This window comes from Nannobrachium achirus (assembly GCF_963921795.1).
Source record: "Nannobrachium achirus genome assembly, chromosome: 12".
Lineage (NCBI taxonomy): Eukaryota > Metazoa > Chordata > Actinopteri > Myctophiformes > Myctophidae > Nannobrachium > Nannobrachium achirus.
The window spans coordinates 54,975,687-55,000,603 of NC_137832.1; the positions used below are offsets into that span (position 1 = coordinate 54,975,687).

The 24,917-nt window shown below is 42.9% G+C and overlaps 1 protein-coding gene across 1 annotated transcript in view; it reads right to left on the minus strand.

The window, feature by feature from the left end:
* Positions 1 to 24,917, minus strand: part of LOC308296260 (tight junction protein 2-like) — a 76,046-nt gene that overhangs the window by 13,185 nt on the left and 37,944 nt on the right. Inside the window, exons 2-17 of the mRNA XM_080739465.1 lie at positions 20,582 to 20,635; positions 16,455 to 16,579; positions 15,374 to 15,476; positions 14,346 to 14,523; positions 13,673 to 13,843; positions 13,103 to 13,249; positions 12,300 to 12,403; positions 10,780 to 10,933; positions 5,065 to 5,173; positions 4,220 to 4,344; positions 3,278 to 3,338; positions 2,942 to 3,092; positions 2,573 to 2,681; positions 1,585 to 1,804; positions 461 to 645; positions 51 to 146 (exon numbers count right to left, since the gene is read on the minus strand). Coding sequence (XP_080595591.1) covers positions 51 to 146; positions 461 to 645; positions 1,585 to 1,804; positions 2,573 to 2,681; positions 2,942 to 3,092; positions 3,278 to 3,338; positions 4,220 to 4,344; positions 5,065 to 5,173; positions 10,780 to 10,933; positions 12,300 to 12,403; positions 13,103 to 13,249; positions 13,673 to 13,843; positions 14,346 to 14,523; positions 15,374 to 15,476; positions 16,455 to 16,579; positions 20,582 to 20,635 — 2,092 coding nt within the window. The remainder of the gene's footprint in view (positions 1 to 50; positions 147 to 460; positions 646 to 1,584; positions 1,805 to 2,572; positions 2,682 to 2,941; positions 3,093 to 3,277; positions 3,339 to 4,219; positions 4,345 to 5,064; positions 5,174 to 10,779; positions 10,934 to 12,299; positions 12,404 to 13,102; positions 13,250 to 13,672; positions 13,844 to 14,345; positions 14,524 to 15,373; positions 15,477 to 16,454; positions 16,580 to 20,581; positions 20,636 to 24,917) is intronic.

Consider the following 24,917-nt stretch of genomic DNA (forward strand, 5'->3'; position numbering starts at 1 on the left):
CACATAATGTGTACAATGCACAGCACACTCGCACGCACACAGAGACTCACTGGCAATGACAAACTGGTCAGGCATCTCCGAGGCCAGCTTCTCATTGGCAGCATCAGCGATGGGTCCAAACAGCACCACAGGACGCCTGAAACCAGCTGTGTGCGCGCACACACACACACACACACACACACACACACACACACACACACACACACACACACACACACACACACACACACACACACACACACACACACACACACACACACACACACACACACACACACACTCTCTTTAGTTAGTACAATATTACCTATGAGAAAAAAAAATACTTTTTTTAAGTGGGTTAAATCTGACACTTTTACCTAAAATCTCATATTTAGCCAACTAAAACTAGACTAAAACTAAAACTTTCAGATGACTAAAATATGACTAAAACCTAACTAAATGAACAGCAGACCACACCCACCCTCTCGAAGGACCACCCTCTCGTACGCGGGGAAGCGCGTGGCCAGCGGCACGGTGCCCACGTCGTCGCGGTTCTTCCTGGCGTCTTTCCTCTTGGCGGCACGCTGCCCCCGCAGGCGCCAGAAGTCAGCGCGGTCCCCAGGGGCCACTTTGTGACAGTTCTGGACACTGGCCAACTGGTCAGCCCTGAGAGAGAGACATAGACACAGAGAGAGAGAGAGAGAGAGAGAGAGAGAGAGAGAGAGAGAGAGAGTGTGACTATAGTGCAGTAGTTCTCAAACGTTTTTTTTTTGTGCCAAATAGTAAGCCTTGCTGAGTCATGAGGCTCATAGGGCAGGAGCCCCCAGATTCTGTAGCGTGAGGCAGCTTCATGTACTGTACTGTACTGTACTGTACTGTACGAACCCTAACCCGCTGGACATGACGCTAGTTCGTCGCAGGGTCCAATCTGATCCTTGATGCTGAGTGCCAAGTAGGGAGGCATTGGGTCACATTTATGGTATGGTTTGGTCTCTGGGAGGTCGAACCCCGACCTCCCGGAGTCAGGGCGGACACTCTAGCCACAAGGCCACTGAGCAGGTATTGTGCAAAGGATCACTAAATTGATATCAATATTTGGCCGTGGACCCTCCATCTCACAACGGTTTTGTGTCAGGGACACAAAAATGTGCCTGATGAAGACCTGATGAATGGTCAAAACATTGCATTGATAAAAAGTAGGTTTTTGGTTATTAAAAACAGTGTGCGGATGTTTTATTTTCACCTTAATTAACTCAATGACTGCCATGAAACGAGTTCAAAGTGTTAATTATTTTATTTTATTTTATTAAAAAAATAATCCAAATCGGTCGCCGATCCACAGTGCCGAAGTGCCCAGAAAGTAGTGCTTCCGGTTTGGGCCGGAAACAGAAAACCCATTCTCCATTGACTTCCATGTTAAAACACCAATTTAATGGAGACATCACCTTGATGTCCAGCACCTGTCCTAAATACAGGCAAAAGGTGTGCACTGTACACACGATCTTCTCTGTTAAGAGGTCTTTACCTGCTCTTGTTAGGGATGAGTCCTTGTATTTACCTGCTCTTATTAGAGATGAGGCCTTAAGAAGAGGTTTTACTTTTTACCTGCTCTTGTTAGGGATGAGGCCTTTCTCCTGCAGCTGCTTGTTTTTGGCGGTCTTCACGGCCAGCCAGTTTCCCAGCTTGCCGTCGTACAGGGTGTCCACCACCTTGAAGATGTCCCCACGGCTGAAGGCCAGGCCCTGGGGACCCTCCTTCTCGTACTCAAAGTGGGTCCGGATGAAGAAGGAGTCGCCCCGGCCCGACGCCAGGATGTCCTTGTAAACTATAGAGTATGGGAACAGAAAAGAAGGCCATTAAAATGATGGATTTGCGTGCCGTCTTTGTGCACGCGGATCGTGCACGCTGGACATGCCGCGACCACTTTAAAAGGTAAGAAAAACATGAAAGAGCGTGGCAGGGAACTACCAAAGTCGAAGTTTAATGGTGGCATTAAAAGTGTATTAAATTAATATTTGGGACGTGTGAAACATAGGGTTGGGATAGGGTTGGTTCCCTTTAACAATTCCTATAGGGGTACCAAAGGGTCCCTTACAAGTCTAACTCTGAGAGTGTACAAATGCATCCGTAGGGAAGGTATCTAAATAATTAATTCTATATATAAAGCATAGACAGTGTTAATCATGGTGTTACCTTGGGGTTTGCTCAGGGCCAGGATGGTGAACATGTGATCATGGCGTTACCTTGGGGTTTGCTCAGGGCCAGGATGGTGAACATGTGATCATGGCGTTACCTTGGGGTTTGCTCAGGGCCAGGATGGTGAACATGTGATCATGGTGTTACCTTGGGGTTTGCTCAGGGCCAGGATGGTGAACATGTGATCATGGTGTTACCTTGGGGTTTGCTCTGGTTCAGGATAGTGAACATGTGATCATGGTGTTACCTTGGGGTTTGCTCTGGTTCAGGATAGTGAACATGTGATCATGGTGTTACCTTGGGGTTTGCTCTGGTTCAGGATAGTGAACATGTGATCATGGTGTTACCTTGGGGTTTGCTCAGGGCCAGGATGGTGAACATGTGATCATGGTGTTACCTTGGGGTTTGCTCAGCGCCAGGATAGTGATGCTCTCTCCTTTAGGGATCTCCAGCAGGAAGAGCACAGCCTCCTCTCTCACGATGCCTCTGAAGTCCACATTGTTCACCTAGATAAACGCACACACATGCAAACAGGTGAGTTTATCTGTAAAGCACATTTCAACTTGGCGAGGCAATTCGATGTGCTTCACATAAAACATTAAGCACACTAAAGAGCAATGGAGAGCGTGGAAGAGAGGTGAAGAAACTAGTGCATGCAGGTTGGAACGGGTGGAGAAGAGTGATAGAAAAGTATCAGCAAGAATGAAAAACACTTTCGAAATGAGAATACATGGCTTCCAGCCAGACAGCCAGTCAGTGGATATACCTTCATGATCTGGTCTCCAGTGCGTAGCCCCTCCTCCTCAGCAGGGCTGCCCTCCTGCACGCCGGCGATGAAGATGCCCACGTCGTTCCCTCCTGCCAGCCTCAGACCCACGCTGTCACCCTTCTGGAAGCTCACCATGGAGGTGTTGGCTCTGCAAGGAGGAGGGAGGGTGAGAAGCAGTTGTGGCTACCGTCTACAAACCTAGTTTAACCCATTAACGACAGGAACCCCTTTTTGTGTTGTTGTTACTATGTACAGTATAGCAACACAATTGTTTTGTAATTTTTTTAATAAATATTCTATGTTTTGAGGAGAGGAGAGGAGAGGAGACATTACCCATACAGCTCCTCATCTTCCTGGCTGGGCCTCAGCAGGATCTTGGGTGTGGTTCTGACTCCTGTTGGAGCAACAAGTCAAAATATTTTATTCATTTTAGGAAAAAAAGTTAAATCTTTAATAACAACAGTCCTCGCAAGCTGATGATGTAATAAATTACAGGGACAGGCTTTGTCCAACTTGAGTAAAAATGTCTAAAATGAATAAAATATTGAAGTTCATTTTAGTTCTAGAGGGCAATTATAAGGTATTAAGCCAAGACATACACAGTAGTAAGGCTTAATGACCAGGTATAATTTTGTCATCCTGTAATAAGCGTCATAATGAACGGGAAAGCCTGTCCCCAGCTAAATGATAGTTAGGAACCAAATGGACCCTAATAGGTCTGTAACTCTGAGAGTGTAGAAATGGAACCAAATGGACCCTTATGGGTCTGTAACTCTGAGAGTGTAGAAATGGAACCAAATGGACCCTTATGGGTCTGTAACTATGAGAGTGTAGAAATGGAACCAAATGGACCCTAATGGGTCTGTAACTATGAGAGTGTAGAAATGGAACCAAATGGACCCTTATGGGTCTGTAACTCTGAGAGTGTACAAATGGAACCAAATGGACCCTTATGGGTCTGTAACTCTGAGAGTGTACAAATGGAACCAAATAGACCCTGACAGGTCCATTTGGTTCCATTTGTACATTCTCATGAGTTAAATTAACATTGATTTTACAATATAAATTGGCATCCCAGAGATAGAAATACCAAATGGTGCTTTATAGCCTAATGCATGTCAAACTGGAGGTCCTTGAAATTAAAATGGTTTAAAATCACTGCTAGAGACGTAAAAATCTTCTCATATCTTTTCAAATGGGGGTCCACAGGCTAATTAGTGTCAATTAGTGTCTCGATAATGACCAGAGAGAGAGAGATGGTATGGGTTGCAGTACCTGGGTTGTCCTCTGGGTGTGTAGGGCCCCCGGGCTCCAGTGGGGCCCCCGGCCCCTGGGGGTCCTCTGGTACCCTGAACGGCGAGGCCATGGCAGACATCTTGGTCGCTCTGGAAGGCTCTTCCCTGTTACAGTAACACACAGAACCCACATCAGTGAAGTGGTGAAAAGGGTACTTTTTATTTGTTTGTTAAAGGTCCGCTGTCAGCCCTGAAATTATAATAGTATGATACAGTAGTTCATGTGTTCTCTCTCCCGTGTGCATCCTCAAACAGTCTGAAACTGTCTCAGTGTAATCTGCCCAACAACAGCTGACCAGTACAGTTAAGTAGTCATACAGTCAGGCTATACAGACAATTCATTTGATTGGCTTATAATTGCGCATCCCCACATTGACATCATAAAAATATTAACTTGTTTTTTAAGATGATTCATAAAGTGACAGTAACCCTTTAAAAAGTAACTAGCAACTTAAGTTTTCAAATAATCGTAGTGGAGTAAAAGTACAACATTTGCCTCTGTGGTGTAATGGGGTAGAAGTAAAAGTATTGAAAATTGGAAATACTCCAGTAAAAAAGTTCCGTGATGTCAGGCATGCTTGGCTGTTACCATGGCGGAGACACTGTTTCGTATCAGTGATTTCAGCAAGCAGACAGACAGACATTCTGTAAATTAATAGTTAGATATTATATATAATAAGTATATATTATATACTTTTTTATCCCCCTATAAAATACTATTCAAAGGGACTGGTTGTCAATTATTAGGACCCGCCGCAGTGGTGTCCGGTAAGAACTTAATCGATTCATTAAATGAGTCTGGTGAACAGTCTCCATCAGTCCTACCTGTGGTGCCTGTCACGTTCGTTGGACGAGTGAGAGGAGAGGTCGGACTGGCGAGACCTGCGGCCCTCCGCTGGCGAGTAGGAATGGTAGGACTCCATCTCCGACATGTCTGACAGACAGGCAGACAGACACAGAAAGACAAACAGATAGCACCGTGAAAGACCGCCACCACCACCATAGATAGATTTACACGTAGGTACCCCATTGGCCGCTGTACATTGGCGAGATGTGTCATCGCAGGCTGCCATGATTATCTTGGTCAGGCTGTGCAACTCCTACAGCATGAAAACCCCATTTTATGTTTACTGAACGAGGGGGCTCCCCACAATTAACAAATTAAGACCTCAGGCCGATACGAAATGGTATCTTACATGGACAGATTAATGTAAATAAAACAGAAAGCATTGATTGTATCAGGTACTTGCATACAACCCCAGCAGCCAATGAGGCGTCTACATATTTATGTCTATATGACATAAATAGTTCTCAACGGGTCTGATAATAATTAGCATACTTTTTAGGCCCGGCCCAAAAACATCGGGTCAGGTCAGGTTTGGGCAGGATAATTACATATTATTAAATTATTAATACAAAAATAAAATATTTGTTATTTTTCTAGTTTCATTGAGCCCGAGGTCCGTCCTGGCCAGACTAATCAGCATACATTTTAGACCTGGCCTGGCCCAGAGACGCCGGGTCGGGTTCGGACCTAATTCGAGAACTCTACCCGACAGACCCCAGACAGGAAGATACAAGACATTGAAGCCCTGAAATAACAGACACCAGTCATTGAAGACCACCCAACCCCCAGGACAAGAAACCAGACATTGAGCCCCCCACCCAGAAAGACACCAGACATTGAAGGCCAGGCCTGAAGATATGACACATTGAAGCACCCTAAACAAACACCAGACAGACATTGAAGCCCCTGCCCCAGAAAGAAAGACACCAGACATTGACACAGTTAAGCAGTTATTGAAGAAGAAAGGCGGCTGAAGGTTTAGGATCTGGTGCCACCTAGTGGAAATGTGGAAGGCAGATCTACACAGACAGTCATTGAACAAACAAGTTGTTAATGTTAATTAATGCATTAATGATTGCCCACGAGTACAAAAGCTTAAAAGGAATACATCACCCACAAAATGACCTTTCTTTTCTAACAATCACTCACAGAGTGACCGTTTCCAGTTCCACCAGACGCACCCGCACTGAAATGAGTTGTCTTTGACACGTTATTTCCATCTTAAAAAACAACATTTAATAATAACAAATAGTCTAATTATAATAAGGCACATGGTGTCAAGCACAACCACAAATAAGTTGAAAACCAAACATAAAGAATACAGTGATAAATGCCATGAGGTATAATGATATGGTCTCTGTCGGCTGGAAACCTCATAATGTCCAGTGTCGTTTCCTAATGAACACAACATGTAGAATTATAATCTTTTAGATATTACAATTCTTGTTTTTCTACATACTGTACATTCTTTTATGATATAATATCTGAGACCATTATGCTTAGGGGTTTATGTAAAATGCTTCTAAACATCAGCAATATGACATGTTTTATTATTATTATAGCTAGGATCTTTTTTTTTTTTTTTGGAGACATTTAGACCACAGCTGTTAGTATAATGTGATCATTATCCGTGGTCAAGTACTTCCAGATGAAGGACAACAGAAGAGGTTCATCTCAGCCTGTCAGGAGGAACATACTGTGTGTAAGAAACACAGACCCTTGTGCGGTTCTGGATGAGTTGTCTGGCTGAATTCCCAGAGCTTACAGCAAATAGCAAAGTGTTTTCTCCCCCTTTTTGCAATCTCTGTGAGGATGTGTTTTTTCCCACACTGGCATTAAGTACAGGGTTGGAGCCCCAAAAGTATATTCATCACAGTAGCCAAGAATAGACTAAATGGGTTAAAGGAGTAGTTCACCCCCGGAATGACTTTTTTTCCTATCAATTACTCGACCCATGGAGACTTGAGTTAAATGATAGTTTTTTGGTTTATGTCGCATTGTTAAGATACAAATTTGATCATGATAAATTTAGCCCCATTGATTCCAGATGGAGACCCAAATGCATTTGGGCCTCCATCCGGAATCAATGGGGCTACATTTATTGAAATCACATTATTGTTTAAACAATGCGACAAAACTATTATTGAACTCAAGTTTCCATGGGGTGAGTAATCGCTAGGAGATTTTGGGGCTTTTCTTGAGTTGCAAACCCTCATCCGTGTCACTCTAGATTTTAACCACTTTAACCATTATTTTATGCTTTAACTATTACAAAATAGCAGATATACAAGCTCACAGAGCGGCACCAAATGCCGCGATGCGAGCTTGTAGATCTGATATTTTTGAAAAATCATGAAAATTGGTGCAAATTCTTTGAATATATCCACCTCTTTCCGCGGGAGTTTGCTGGAGGCGACTGGAGATTATTTGGACCACACTTCCGGTTTAACAGCAGACATACAAGCTCACGTCGCGTCGCAGATGCAGCCTGTTGTGAGCTTGTATATCACACTCGGCTGCGGTGCCGGAAGCTCGGTACAGCGTCTGCGCAATGCACTATGGGGCATTGGAAACTCGTGGATATATATTTTTAAAGCATTTTGGAGGTGAACGGTTAGCACTGTGAGCTTGTATATTATATATATATAATAAATGGTTAAAGCAATAACTCGTAATAAAGCCTCTTAATGGGTTAACCCATATCCCTACCACCGGGGGCGGTCCCACTCTGCATTCCTATTCAGGGTGGTGGTCCCTCCCTGGTTCACATTCAGTTGAAACCCCCTGCCCTAAACATATAATATGAAGGAATTTGTGTCTGAATTTATCCAACTATAGATAATAAAGTGTTCTATTCTCAATTAGCCACAGTAGCTATGCCCCTCCCAAACAAGCTTTTGTCCAATGCTAGCTTAGAATAACTTCCTGCTTGCCAAGGTTTGCCTTGGCAAGCTGCCGGTTGCTAAGATAGCATTGGACAAAAGCTTTTAGGGGAGGTGCATAGCTACTGGCTAATTGTCAATCATGGTCACATGCTCTGTAGCGAGGCGTGTGAGCCACCCTACCTCACTCTCACTGCAGTGACTGCACATGTCAGCTGTGTCTCTCCTGTCTCTGTTCTATAACACGCTGTTTAACGGACCCCTGTGTGTGTGTGTGTCTGTATGAGTGCTGCTTCTTAAATGTGCCGTATTTAGAAGCTCTGTTGTTTCCTGTCAGTTGCTTCTCGCCCTTAGGGTGTCTTACTTGTTGTAGTACACAAGTTATTATGACACTAAATGATCTCCTTACATCAGAACAATGGGACTCTGCAGGTCTGTATGCATTGCAATGTGTGTGTGTGAGAGAGAGAGAGAGAGAGAGAGAGAGAGAGAGAGAGAGAGAGAGAGAGAGAACATCGTACATCGTATGGAATAAAATGAATGTTTCAATGATAGAATAAAGTATGGCACTTCAAGCACTGTTGTTAGGACAAAACATTAATAGGTTACCATACTGAAAATTCAATAAACATCCTTACCCACGCTATGACTAAAGCTTGTCATGCAATGTTCTGCATTCAGAAAAAAAAGTTATTACATTTCACCTGTAATAATATTACAGTAATATCATAATTTCATAAATTGAAAAAAAGAATAGGACACACTCTCATCTAGACCAGTGGTTCTCAAACCTCTTTCATTGATTTCTGAATGCTATCACCATCTTAACCCGATTACAACATTTTTGCTTAGAGAACTGCTAGAGAAAACTAGCTAGCATATGATGCTATGAATGAATGATAAATTCCCCTTTGAATTATATAAAATTACAAAAAAGCAATGGAGTGAAAGAGTTTCTCTTGAGATAATCTTTTCCCCTCGTCTTTTAAAAAACATTTTTTTTAACTGTGGCCGCTGCCCTAACATAGCAAGCCCAGTTTTGATGCAAAATAAAACAGCAACATCTATCACACAAAGTGTGTGAATGTTTTTATCATCATGAAACATAACAGAAACTTTCTCCCACATACTCCCTGTAATACCTCCACAGGACCCCTAGGGGTAGACATTTCCCTATTTGAGAAGCACTGCTCTTAGAATTACAGAATAAATCAGGTTAACATGACAATCAATTGAAACAACACAATTTAACGAGTGTTACGTTGTTCCATTGGCATTATTCAACTTAAAAATACACACAATACAAAAGTACATAGTGATTAAAATATCTTTTATTGGATTTTAGGAAAATAGATTAAAAAGTTTTTTTAGAAGCTTAGAGCAGTGAAAAGAGGAAGTGCAAAGTATGGTAGAAACAAAAAAAATGCTTTTACAACTTTCTTTGCGTCAGGCTGTAACAGCTTTATAATAAGGCAACACACTCAGTCTCTCTGGGCTGGTTCTTCCATCTAAAAGTATGACATATTATCTGGAAGAGAGAACAAACACAAATTGCCCTTTTGAGCAATCGGGGAGGAAATTGCTTTCTTTGTCAATATTGAGTTAAATTTGCATTTTTTATTTCAATTCAATTTGTTTTCTGTTTTTTCCAAAACAGAAAAGGGGCCTCAAAACAACATTTCAGGTTTATCACAGCCAATGCTCAGCAAGACAGTTATTAATAACCACTTAAGCCCTGTTTTTTTTACACTTTGTCGTAAGATGGCGGTGCACGCCGGAAATATATACGATCTATGAAGCTCACAACGTGTCAGGATTAGGGTTGGGATCCAGAACATTGAGGATTTAGAGTGGTTTTGTTAGTTTTTATTTTTGTGAAAAAGTTTTTTTTCTCGTTATTAGGGTTATTTGTCAGGTTCAGGATTCAAAAAGGTAGTTAAAGTATGTGTTGTGTAATAAAAACTCCACAAAAGATACAATTTCAAAATATATATTCAGTTACCTTTGGACAGTCAACGAGAAAAACTAAAACGAAGGGCAGTTTGTCTATAATTTCTAGTTTTTATTTAGTTCAGTTTGTTTTTTCAATTTTAGTTTTCGTTATTTCGTTAGTTTTTCAGGTAAATATTAAAATGACCTTGCTCTGAGAGTGTACAAATGGAACCAATTGGATGGTTGAAACCATAACCGATCTCCAACCCTAGTAGTCACAAACGATGTGTTGTGAGCTTGTAGATCGTCAGGTTGAAAGTGGTTAATAATGGGTACAGTTGCTACGCAGCTGTGGGTCGACACGTGACACTGGGGGGGTTTTAGCATTTATTTTTAACCCCTTAAATGCCAGCTTTCTTTTTTACCTCAGTGTGGGTGAGGGTCTAAATAAAAATTGGCTGTTGGTTGTCTTGGAATGTTGAAATAATGCCACTGGATACATGATCACATAGTAGTTATACCCACTTTGAAGAACAAAACTCAGAAACAAAACAAACGTTATCATCATACTGAGTAAAGTTCTCCAAACAACTCAATACATAAATACTCCATTACGTAATTTATGGAAGAGTGTCTAGGGCAGACTAAGAAAGAAAGAAAGAAAAAATTTGTTTAACACTGAGAAGTTGTCAAACAAAGTAAATGTATGTGTGATGGTGATTATGAGAAAAAATACACAGGTGAAATAACTTTTAATTGTAAAAAAAAGTGTCACAGTATGACTGTAAGCAGCGCACTGTACATGCGGTGCGAGCTCGTCGTGGGGGTCTAGCGGTGTGGTGTGGTGTGGTTTCAGTGCGTTGGTGTGCTCAGACTCACCTTCGGGCTCAGAGTCGGAGTCGGCGAGGGGGGGGATGCGGACCAGGATCTGGCGCCGGTCCCTCTGGACCACCAGCTGCAGCTTGCCCCGGGAACGCTCGATCAGCTTCCCAGCGTCGCTCAGGGACAGGTTCTCTGTCACCGTCCCGTTGATCTGATCACACACACACATGCAGTGAATGGTTGTGGTGTGTGTGTGTGTGTTATATGCACTGCAGCCCAAGTGACAATTTATGAATATTATAATGCCAAAGACAAAAAGTCTTTCTACAATAATGATCACCAATTGCATGCCAGGCCCGATAGTCCCGAGATTATTTCAATGTCTTTCCCTGCCAGGCCTGATAGTCCCGAGAATTTCCCGTTTTTGACCCCTTTTGACCCCAAAAAATGTAGTAGGCATGATAGAAATCGCGAAATTGCATGTTTAACCCCCATAGCAACCCCATCTATCAAACATGGCAGCCATCTTTGTTTACATTTTAGGAAAACATAATGGCTGCTATCTCATGAATGCATGAACGGATTTCCATTCGGATTTTTTTGTTTGAAAGCTGTGAGCAATGTGGACACACGTGGTGCATTATCTAGGCATGGGTGTGCATGATCCGTGCACTATGAATTACATGGAAGTCTATGGAGACCAGGGGCATATGAGAGTACGAAAGGTATTGTTAAATGGCAGAGAATGTGTTAAAGGGATAGTTCACACCAAAATGACTTTTTTATATCGATTACTCCCCCCACGGAGACATGAATTTGTGGATATTTTGTTGTTTTTGTCACATCCCATGAATTCAATATCCATGAACTCATGTCTCCATGGGGTGAGTAATCGATAGAAATAAAGTCCCTTTAAAACCTGTTTTGATGTGTGCCAGGCTAAAGAACTTTTAACCACTTGAACCCTATAATCCCCACATTGGCAGAACATAGCCAATCTACAAGCTCACAACACACCGCGTTGCAACAAGTTGTAGATCTTGTAGCTTGTAGATCAGCTACTGCTTATTCGGTGAGGAGTGTAGCGTGAAAAAAGAGGGGGTCTAATATACTGTCTGACTCCTGGAGACTCCGGTCAATGGAGTTATATATCGTCGTTGTCGGCTGGAAACCTCGTCGCTCCAAGTTTCAAATGTGTATATTCTTTCGCAAAGTAATGCCCTGCATCATATAAGGCCGTCACACAAAAGTAGTGAAAACAGCAGATCTACAAGCACACAACGCCTCGCACCGCGAGGCGTTGTGTGCTTGTAGATCAGCTGTTTTCACTAGTTTAAATCATTTTTAAAATGATACATGCAAAACGAACGGTTTTGGACATACAAGGTTTTCACCCGACAATGACGATACTGATTTCTCAGAGCAGCAACCAAACTGCGGTAGCAAGCGGCACCTATGTGTGTGTGCAGCTGTGTGCCGACACCGCAGGTGAGATACCAACCAAAAAGTATGGACCGGGCACAGTCTATAAAAAAATTATTCCTAATGTGACTGTGTGAGTGGATGTTTGTTTGCACCTTCAGGATGATGTCCCCCTCCTGCAGGTTCCCGTCCTTGGCTGCCAGGCCGGTGCTGGTCATCTCCTTGATGAAGATCTGGCTGCCCAGGCGGAGGCCGTACTCTACCAGGACAAAACACCACAACTTAATGAAGATCTGGCTGCCCAGGTGGCCCAAACGGCTCAAAGTTTGTTGTTGTACGCCCAGGGTCACATTGGCCAATCTCCGCAGGATGCGCTGTGGTTGGCTAGCAGGACACTTGATGAAATTAACTCATAAATACAGTAGCACTGCTCACTTGACACTAGGTGTGATTTTTGCTTTTGTAAGAGGACTTCGCCCAACAACAAGCATAGACAACACCCCGGGCCAAGTAGTAAACAGCGAAATGGTTGCAGACATGAAATGAGGCATCAGCCCATTTAGATCTGGAAGGCATTTGTGTCACGTCAGATTTGAACCGCTTTAACCATTATTTTATGTTTCCAAATCTTTGAATACTTTTTAAAGCGAACATTTGTAACAGTCCTTAATACATAATATTACGAGATGGGGGTCGGCGGCCAGCTACATATAATTATAGGGGTCTTTGACATGAAAAAGTTTGAGAACCACTGACATAGAAACATGCGTTTTTCAAAAACAAATTTTCACGATTTTTGGAAAAATAGCAGATCTACAAGCTCTAGAGCACGCTGCGAGCTTGTACATCTGCTATTTTTCAATAGCTAAAGCATAAAATAATGGTTATAGCAGATCAAGTCTTAACGCGACACCGATGCGTTCCAGGTCTACATGGGTCTGGCAGACAACAGGCGTACCTTCGTTGGGTCGGTTCTTGACCAGCAGGATGTTGACCGGTTTGTCCAGAGGCTCCAGCCTGGAGGGGTCCGGGGACGGGCTGGTCCCCGAGAGTTGCTCCCTGCTCTTGGTTCTGGAGATATACCTCCCCCCTCCTCCTCCTCCTCCTGCAAGGAGAAATGTGGAGAAATGTTCAAACATAGCATACAAAAAAATAAAGCACTGTGAGCAAGTAGATTGAGTAGTTTTGCTACTTTCAAAAACGTATTAAGTATAAAACACCATTGTCAGTCACTTCTTTTGTATCAGTGTTAATTTTGACAGCAAACTTTGATTTAGTTTGGTCATAGTCTTTTGAATAAGATGTAATTTTCAAATTGTCATATTTTAGTGGAAATCTGATATTTTTTTGTCGACTAAACATCATATGATTTTAGTCCACTAAATCTACAGATGATTTTCTCCTTGAGGCCTTGATGCCTTCAAGAACACAATGCGTTGTTGTGAGCTTGTAGATCTGTTATTTTCAGGGGTAAGTAAGTAAGCCTTGCCGAGCCATGACAAAAAAAAAAAAAGAACCGCTGGCGTACCTCGTTCGTACTCCGCCCTGTCTTTGCTCCGCCCCCGGCTGTGGTAGCGCGGGGCGCGCTCGGGGCTGGGGTCCCCGTGGACCCCCCGGCCTCGGCTACCCCCCTGACTCCTGGGGGCGTGTCTCTCCGGGCTGCTGCCTCCTCCTCCTCTCTCCTGGCTCCTCCCACCTCCTCCAGTGTTGATTTAGACAGCAGATTTTGGTTTAGTTTTAGTTAGTCTTGTGAATCACATTTCATTTAGTTTTAGACATGTTTTTAGTCATTAGTCGAGTAAATATTAGTTGATTTTGTTGACAAAAATGTATCTTGGCGGGCTTTAATGGTGTCATAATGGCTGAATTTACATTTGGTTGCATGCTGAAAATAGCCAGTCTATCTTGTGAGCTTAGCTAGACTGTGAGCTTGGCCAGTCTAGCCAAGCTCACAATGCGCTGGTCACGCCGTGAGGTTGCAGATCTGCTAATTTCAGAGCACAACACCTGAGCACAACCAAACATAAAATTAATTGTCTTTTAGTTCTACTGGATCGCTTCTCCACTCCCTATAACATTTTAGTTTTTAAAGAAATTGTCAATATATTTAGTCATAGTTTTAGTCATCAGAGTTTAGTTTTTATTTCGTTTTCATCAGCATTTTTCGTCATAGAGTTTTCGTGGAGGGAGTCAACACTGACCTCCTCTGTAGTCGGGTTTCAGGTAGCCCTTGTCGTCGGGGGGGTTTCGGCTGATGGTGTCGTGGTGCCAGCCGTTGTCTCGGTCTGCATCATAGTACTGGGTGGTGGAGTGGTCTGCGCTCTGGCCCCCCGGGGAGGGGGGCTGCTTCTGGGCCACCTTGCAGGGACGCTTCACCGTCTGAGACGAGGAAACGAGGGATGGAGGAGAAACAGGAACACAATTTAGGTATTTAGCAGACGCTCTTAATCCAGAGTGACGTACAATAAGCAAATACATAGACAAAACAACGTACTGTAGGTAGTCAGCGTAACAGTAGAATAACCATAAAATAAAATCTGGCATCAGTCTATAAAGCATACAAAGCAAATATAATCAGACTTATAGTTTAGCCTTTGCATAAGCCTGTATGGTCATCGAGGTTAGGGCAAGTGCTATGGGCTAAGAGAGGAGAGTCTGAAGAGGAGAGTCTTCAGATTACGGCCGCAGCTAGGGAGTGAGTCTGCAGTTCTAATTGCAATGGGGAGTTCATTGCCATTGCGACGTGACATTTACAGCCCAATTCATAGCAGGGTTCCAACACATTTATCCACTCACACAAACTCTACAAATAAAAAGTGAACAAGGAAAGACTGCCTTCATCTTTTATGGGCCAGCCAAATGGAATAAACTCCAGGACTCTCTGAAACTGGATCAACTGGTCTCTATAGAGACATTTAGGGTACTACTTGAGGATGTACAAGGACTGTACCTGATTTATGTAGCCCTTATGTATTTGCATTATGATATTTATTTAAATATTGTTCACTATATTGTGCCATTCTCTCAGGGTGTCCTTGAAAAATAGAGTGTGCTCTCAATGGTCTACCCTGATTAAATAAAAGGTAAGTAACAAATAAATAATAAAAATAAAGATTCTTCTAAACTTTTCCACAGTATTGTTCCCCATTTCCAAGCCTATCATAATGGCACAAAAATGTTCCCCCCACAACAGGGAAGCCTGTGGTGAAAGAGGCAGCGTCATACTCACTATCTTGGCCACTTTGCCACACTTGCGCAGCGACTGAACAGCGAATGAATGAGGCACATTTTCCATGGAGATGGAGTTGACCAGAACAACACGATCCTTCTCACTGAAAGACAAAACACAGTGCACAGCAAACCATTACAATACAGTAGACAGCAAACCATTACAATACAGTACACAGCATAGCTAACAACACTGTAGAGCTGATGTTAGATAGGAGAGTGTGGATGGAGGGCAGCGATCCAGGAGTCCCGAGTTGGTGTTGGCTAGAGAGACCACACTCTTGCATCGCAGTACACAGAAACCATTAAATACAGTACACAGAAACCATTACAATACAGTACACAGAAAACCATTACAATACAGTACACAGAAACCATTACAATACAGTACACAGAAACCATTACAATACAGTACACAGAAAACCATTAAATACAGTACACACAACAAACCATTACTCATTACTGTAAGAACTACAAATCCCAACAGCACACAGCAACGCTTACTAATCACAGACATTACAAATCGTCGATGAAGTCAGAAATGTGTGCAGTAGTGGAGGTATTGCTGTGTATATTAAAAGTGCACTAAAGAGTAGCAGTTTGCATGGCGAAACCAAACACATTGCATTTTGATGTGCATGCATAATCCCTCTCTGACCTTACGGGGCAAATGGCGGTGGATGGTTTCAGTAATAGGGATGGGACGATAAGCGTTATCGTCATTTATCGTGATAAAAAACACTCACGATAATCGTATTGTGGAGATTTAATTTATCATGATATCGTCCTCCGTCATGCACTGGGGTCAATTCACCTTTTATTTGCCGAGCGCTACATACTTAAACCCTCTATAATTGGTAAAAGGTACTTATAATATACGTCTTTTTTTTTCACTCTATCAAATAGCCGATCTACAAGATCACTGTGAGCTTGTAGATATGGAATTTTTTGGCAAATGTTCCGCCCTAGAATAATGGATTTTGATATCGTAAATCGCGATTTCTTTTGTCACAATCATCGTGATATGACATTTTCATATCGTCCCACCCATATTCAGTAACCATGGTTTCAGTAAAACTTACAATAGCAGTCCGTCGGCCGGTCCTCCCTGCAACACGTCCGACACGATGATGGACGTCTCTCCGTTGTCCACGTTGGGGTTGTCCCGGCCTCCGGAGACGGCGATGCCAAAGCCCATCTTTGAGTCCTACAATTTACAAGTTTGGCATTTAGCAGACACTATACAATACAATAAGCAAGGACAGCACAAGCTAATCCATCAAATGCATAGATCTAATCTAAAACCTAAAATTGTATGTAAACTCGAAAAATATAAAATCTCTACATTGAAGCTATACACACTATAGGATGCCAGGTAAACAATGACCTGGCATCAGTCTACATAACATGCTATCTAATTTACATTTCACTGCAAGGTCGCCAAGTCTAGGGTAAGTGCTATAGGCCAAGGTGGAGTCTGAAGAGGTGAGTCTTCTGATAAGGGATTGTGTCTGCAGTTCTAACTGCAATGGGGAGTTTATTCCACAGTTTGGGGGCCAGGAGGGAGAAGAGTCTGGGACGAGTGGAGTGTTGTCCTGGGTGTTTTAGCCAAGTTTCTGCCAGCTTTCCTGTGTTAGCTGATCTGAGTGAGCGGGACACAACAATTAACCTTTGATACCAGCAGATATAGTGTACATTCAATTGTTATGGCAACAAGGAATAGAGAGTGGCAGTGGATCAGGAGGTAGAGCTGCCGCGTGGGAACCGGAATGTTACCAGTTCGATCTCGGGCTCCCCAAGAGTTAGTGTTGAAGTGTCCTTGAGCAAGACACCGAACCCCTAATTGCTCCAGATGAGCAAGTCGGTGCCTTGCATGGTTTCCTCTGCCATCGCTGTATGAATGTGTGTGTGAATGGGTGAATGAAATCCACAATCATTGTAAAGCACCTTGGATAAAGGCACTGGAGCTCTGTATTGTGATGAAGATTAAAAGGTTCAAATCACTTAACAAAGTCACTGCATAAAATTGTTGTAAAAAAAACATTTTTGACTATTAAAGGGGCAATAGACAATATTCAGCCACTAGGTGGCACACTTGTCCCCACTGAGCTCACATCAGCAATATACAATTACAATACAGACTTTTTAGCAGATGCAGTCTCTTCTCATCCAGAGAAACTTGCAAGTGTGAGCAAACATGAAATCACAAGTAGAGACCTATTTGCCTGGGTTGTATTTTGGAACAAACATTCTGGTGAAAAGAATAGCATCATGAAAGTCAACCAAAGAACAACATTCTTGGTCAGGTCCCCTCTTTTATCAACAGGAGTGCAGTGCCCTGAGGACTCCAGCCGGAGCCCTCATTCAATGTCATTTCCACTATGCTTGCACCTTGTGGTTCATGAACATGTCAATGTCACTAAAAACCTAGCCTCGGATCCAGGCATTTCACTAAGAAATCAAACTGCAGCCCTCTCAAAATAAACTAATAAGTTATTACTTCTAGGACCTTTTTACATGGGCCAGTTAGTGTTCTTTCAGAGCGATTTTTTAAATAAGAGTAGGGATTTAATCTCCTTTAAGGCCTTCAGTAGGGCATTCCACATTTTTGTGGCATAGCAGAAGAACAAATGTAACCCTTTGTTTGAGCCAGATCTTGGTGGAACGTGATTAAACAAAGTGAAAGTTTAACTCCTTTAACACCTTGATAGTAGAATTCCCCCACCCCTCCTTTCTCTGTAAATATACCTGAGGATTGTACTGAGCTTTATTGTATTGTCTGTATCATGTGTATTACTGATGAATTGAGTACAATGGACCACAATTGGAAACAAGCCCTGCAAGGGCTTTTAGTGTTATCCTTTTAGCATAAACTTTGACTGTTACTACCTGTACTGTGCTGTTAAAAAGCTGGTTAATAGTCAAATAAATAACAATATAAAATGCATCATAGAAACTAGGATGCAAGGTAAACAAAGAATGAAACTAGCTTCTGTCCAGACAAAACACTGTGTACATACATTTGAAACTATAAGATGCCAAGTAAAGAATGAACCGAGCATCTCTCTAAACAACATGCTACAGTATCAACAAAAAGTTCTGTAGATTTGTGGTAAAAAAAAAAAAAAAAAAAAACGTTAGAGAGAGGTGCTATGGTGTGAAGTGGAGTGTGAGTAAGAGCTGAGTGATAGAGGGTGAGGTCTTCAAACTACGGCAGAATATTGTGAGTGAGTCTGCAGTTCTGCAATGGGGAGTAGTTGATTCCACAGTTTGGGAGCCAGGAGGGAGAAGAGTCTGGGAGGAGTGGAGCGTTGTCCAGAGTGTTTTATGGAATGCTAATACTGCATTCCAATAATACTGCATCGCCATGCTGGCTTCAGTGGCTTGCGGTCGACATTTTTGTCAAAATTAAATTTTTTACATTCAAAATGAGTGACAATAATATTACCAGAAACACAGAGAGATAGCCCAGAATGACCATAACAGGTCTGTAACACCGAGAGTGTACAAACAGAACCAATTTGGTTCCGTTTGTACACCCTCAGAGTTAAGGGGCTCCTTGCAAATAAAACATTTGAGAACCACTAGAACTAGTTGGACTCCTAAGATGCCATAGTGTCATAGTAAATCGGTGTCATACATATTCTGAAGAAAACCTGGAGACTTAACATTCAGTAATTGGGTCTTATGATCAAAATGTGCCATGGACAAGGTCAAGTCTTTGCCACAGACACATTTGTCTGTGTACAGACATATCGATGACCCCTGAAAGCATTCCTATGTTAGCTGATCTAAGTGAGCGGGGAAGGCTTTCTAGGGTTGGGTCATGTCTTGAAGGTATGGGGGTGTCGTGCCTTTGGTAGCAGTGGCGTGGGAATGTCCGGAGTGCGGACGTTGGCAACATGGGCGTGTCAAGAGGTGGCAGTGACAGCCTCGTAAATAAGCCACTTGTCTTCCAGCTAGAGTTCCGCCGCCTCCGGGATGATCAAAGCTAGCGGCTAACACCCAACAGCAGAGCTCAAAGACACTCCATGCTCGTCTCTGGCAGCTTGTCTGTAAAACGTCCAGGCGTTGACACTAAGGGTCGCCCACCTGCCCCTGAAAGGTAAATAAAACTTTCGGGCAGGTGGAGTTTGCTTTCACATGGGCGCGTGCACGCATCCGCCTGGGTGACAGCAGACTGCTGGGCGAGCGCTGGCGCTTTGGCATGGGATCAACTTTTACCAAGAAAATGTACAGTCAGACCTGGTTGGTTGTTTAAGTTGGACATAATGTGGCCATATTCTCCCAAATATGGAGTTGACTGACATCTGACATCATATATGTTTGACGTCATAGAACACATGAGACTGACACAACATGTACATATATGGACATTCTTGGATATGGGCTTAATATTGATGACATCAGGGATCTCCATATATGGGCATAAAAGGGACAAGAAGGGAATTCATTCGCAAGTAAGACAATTCATGACATCAGTGATCTCCAAATATGGGCATAAAAGGGACTGTATGATGTCATAGACGTCCTAAGTCAATGATGTCAGACAAGGACGGATTTCATTTGCAACGTCATTGTGATGTCAGAACAGGTCAGCTATATCTTTCTGCTGAGCTGAGATGAGGTGTCACACACTGTGACCGTCTTAGTACGACGCTCGCACATGATTTGGAGGTTTTTTGACAGTATGACATTTTGACAGCGTGACAGTATGATAGCCAGTGGGCGAGTATTCCTACCGTAGGAGACTTGGTTGCATAAATTAGAAGGCGCGGCTTGTGATTGGCTGGAGCGGAGGCCTGAAGCGCTCGGCTGTGGTCACTTGGACTGCGCGGGCGTTTATCGTGGGCTTGCCCAGGCCGTATAAATATAACGATTGCATTCACCACGGCTTCGTAACTCGCGCGGCCCTGGCCCGCTCTTCGCGGGCACTCGCGCCTGCGGCGCTCGGGCGCGAAGAGCAGGACCAAGGTCCGCTGGCCTTCGCGCCGCTTGCAATGTCGTGGACAATAACTGTGACATCTAACCATAAAACGAGCGCTCCTTCAAACAAAGTCTCCTACATTTGGAATAATAGCAGCCAGTGGACAGTGTGACAGAGTGGCATTATGACAGGGTGACAGTATGAAGGGTGACAGAGTGACAGTATGACAGGGTGACAGAGTGACAGTATGACAGGGTGACAGTATGACGACAGTGGACTCACCCTCTGCAGTGTGACAGTGTATTGTTCCCACACCGTTTCTTCCATCCCTGAGCTCTGAAACGACACACAACACCAGCAGCTTGGTCATCATCATCATCATCATCTAATTCACTGCTTGTAAAAAGGAACTGTACATACATATCTGAAATACTAGTAAGACTCCCAAATTGGGAGATAAGCGACCGCCAGGTCGCATGTATACACAAATTGGCCTCATGGTGGCGCTAGAAGAGGGGGATGTGAGAAATCAGGGGCGGAGGTTGTGGTTTCCCAGCCAAGGAGTGTGTGTGCAAAGTTTGGTGTATAGGGGCAACGGTGGCGGAGATAAGAGTAGGGCCAAAAGTGTGACGTGATGTGACGGACTGACTGACAGACAGCCGGTGGAGGTTTTCATAGTAACTTGTGACCAACGGTCGCAATAACAAGGCAGCCTTGATTGTGAATCAGTTACTGGAATTCCCCCCATACAGTATGTACAGTTTGTATTTGTTTGTATTTTATTTCATTGTACCCGTTTATTTTATATGGAAATGTGGACAAAATCTTATCCAAAGATAACAAAAATATTCATTGGTCTGAGAGGTTAAATGTTATCAAATGGTGGGCACATATGGCACATATTCAGCTCAAATGCTGAATATGTGCCTTGATGTGAAAACAGTTGAAAACCACTGCACTCCCTAAGGTCGAGTAGCGACTGCAGAGAGTACCACCTAATTTGACTATTTAGACCAGGGATGGGCAACTTTGATGATGGTGAGGGCCACTATATTTCCACCTTGACTCCAGAGGGCCACAATGCATATTGCTACATCCTACTTTGTCATTCTAGTATCTCATACAAAAGAAGCAAAAAATAGCAGAACTACAAGCTCAAAACGCATCGCAGCGCGATGCGTTTTGAGCTTGTAGATCGGTTCCTTTTTAATTGGAATCCTGAAATGTAACATTTTGATTTAATTTCAAAGGCATTTAGTTATATACTCAAGTATTTAACTTTATGAACCTAAATACAAATACATTGGACAAAAAAAAAAAAACATTTTAATACTACTATACTAGTCATTAAGCTACTAATATAGACTGACAGAATTAAAGCAGGTCATGTTCGGAATTATAACAGCTGAAATCAGTAATATATTCAGTATTCTGGTATTAACCTGCGGGCCGCATTAAGCAAAGGTGGGGGCCGCATGTGGCCCCCAGGCCACTAGTTGCCCATGTATGATTTAGACTTACCTAAAGATTTTTAAAAAAAATGGCAAAAAAGAAACACGTCAACATATATACATATGCATATGAGACATGGTGGGGGCGGACATTAATTGACGATAAATATTGCGTGCAGGCGAACATAGTTGCATGTAAACTTACAGCAAAGGCTCTTCAAAGCACACGTGAAGAGGAAAAGGGCAGAGGAGATCTGAACACTTTGAGACACTCAACCAAACTGATCAGAGGGCGACACTCAGTTTACACACTTTAGCACAACTACTGTACTACGACCTGTCAAAAGTGTTTTCCCTTTTGACAGCTAGTATGTCAAATATCAAGCTCATGTACACTTAGTACAGTATATGCATGTTTTGTCAGTAAAAATCACTCAATCTGAGGCACTAATAGAGGAGTGTAGCGTAGCGTAGCGCCACGCAATAAGACGGCTGATCCGCTCCACGTTTTCCGGATTAACTTATGATCACAAACATCAACACACAGGTATGCACACTGTGGTATGTAGACACATAGGTGTGCACACACACACACACACAGGTATGCATACACAGGTGCGCGCTTCTCACACACACACACACACACACACACACACACACACACACACACACACACACACACACACACACACACACACACACACACACACACACACACACACACACACACACACACACACACACACACACACACACACACACACACACACACACGTATGCATACACAGGTGCGCGCTTCTCACACACACACACGCGCGTCACACGCGTGTGTGTATGACATAGGCTAGCGCACACAAGCACATCAACACAGGTATGCGTATTGTAGACAAAGGCGCAACGGCACACGCACACAGGTATGCATATTACTATTATATAGACACAGGCACACACGCATACTACAGTATGTAGACATAAGCACACACACACACACACACACACACACACACACACACACACACACACACACACACACACACACACACACACACACACACACACACTAACACATTTTAAATATTTATTTATGTCCTCATACAAGAATGCCTGGTACAAAGGACATAAACATTGGTACAGTCAGACAGTAGAAGAACAGTATGTTACAAAGAGCCTATAAGACAGAACACGGTTCATACAATACAGCTGACATACTTGTCAGACACAGCACACATCAATCATGGATCAAGGAAACACACACACACACACACACACACACACACACACACACACACACACACACACACACACACACACACACACACACACACACACACACACACACACACACACACACACACACACACACACACACACACAGCGAGATGAGTTAACAGCTTGTTGTGATGATAAGATCATCACAGAATGTTGTTTGACCAGTTCTTAGAAGAGATGCGCGCGCGGTGTGTGTGTGTGTGTGTGTGTGTGTGTGTGTGTGTGTGTGTGTGTGTGTGTGTGCGCACGTGCATGCGTACATACTTGTATAACTATACTTGTGAGGAAACATAATCAGTGGAATCTGAGAAATAAGACATTTTGAGGACAATGTTTAGACCCGATTTCCAAGATCACACAGGGTAGACAGTAAAGAACAAGGCTGTGTAAAAAACATTCTACACCAGAGGTTCTCAACCAGTGGTCCTTGAGGGGGTTCCAGGTGGTCCCCAGCTAAATGATGGAGAGCTGGTTATCAAATGGACCCTTATAGATCTTTAACTCTTGAGAGTGTAAAATTATCATTAAACAATCTGCATTACTTGATTAAAGAATTGCTATTTTGATCAACGTTTGCCTGTTATCCCTACCTATGGTACCAACTTCAAAACAGCATGGAATTGTGGACGAAATCTTTCAAAGATAACAAAATATTCTACGCTGTGGGTAGGGATGGGACGATATGAAAATGTCATATCACGATTATTGTGACCAAAGAAATCGCAATTTTACCATTTTTAAAAACATTTTTTCAAAATAGTAAAAAAAGGCAAAGAAGTTTAGGGATAAGGGCTAAGGCATGGACAAAAATATAGCTGCAAATCTCTAAGCAAAGAATTATGGCAGATCTTGAAGCTTGTAGCTTGCAGATCTGCTATTTTTTTGGCTAATGTTCCCCCCAGAATGTGGATGCCAGGGTTCAAGTGGTTAACAAAAGTGGCATGTTAAGAGTTTATTTTACTATCGTTTAAATGCAATTATTTTGGCTACAGTACTGCTAATAGGTGACATGACAATTCCCTATGATCTCATCCCTACGGAAAGGCAAACTGGAGCCAGAAGTTGAATGGAATGCATTGAGGTCAATGAGAGCCGGCTGGACCAGCTTAAGGATAAACAATATAATGTATCCTTGCTTGCTGTCGGCAAACCTCTTATCTCTGTATTTTCACTTTTTGTGTTTTTTTCGTAAATGAATGCACCCACTTGATTAACTCATTCTCTTTTCACCTGTCTTTTCAAAGGCCCACACCGACAAACACGTGTTTCCAACACCCCCCACCCCCACCCCCACCCCAGGAGGAGTGACCCAAAAAACACAGCCTCTCCTTGGCAGCGCTACAGAGCTCACATGCTGCCCATTTCACACCATGATGGATCCAAGTGCAGTTTGTCATGTGTCTGTCAAGCTGCATGCTTCCACTGAAAGGACCAGAACCCACCACAACAACTAGGGATGCGGTATCGGTACTCGTGGTATCGGTACTCGCCCCGATACCAGCCTATTTTGCGGTATCGGTACTCGTCCGATACTGCTCACAAAGCGCCCGAGTAACTTGTGTGTTCCGCGCCACTTCGCCTTTCTCTCTCTCTCTTAAAGTATCAAAAGTAAAAATACAAAATGTTTGAGCATAGTAGGACTAGAAGATCATGCACAAAAAAAAGTGAAATGTGTGGCAGTTGTGCCATGTTCTGGGAAAGCAATGCAATTTAATGTGTTATATACAGCCAGAAAGTGAGGAACATCTGATAAAAAAAAAAGAAAAAGAAAAAAACGTAATTTAAAGACATTTTGTATTATTAATTGTACTCGTATCGGTACTCGGTATCGGCGAGTACTCAAAATGAAGTACTCGTACTTGTACTCGGTCAGCAAAAAAGTGGTATCGGGACATCCC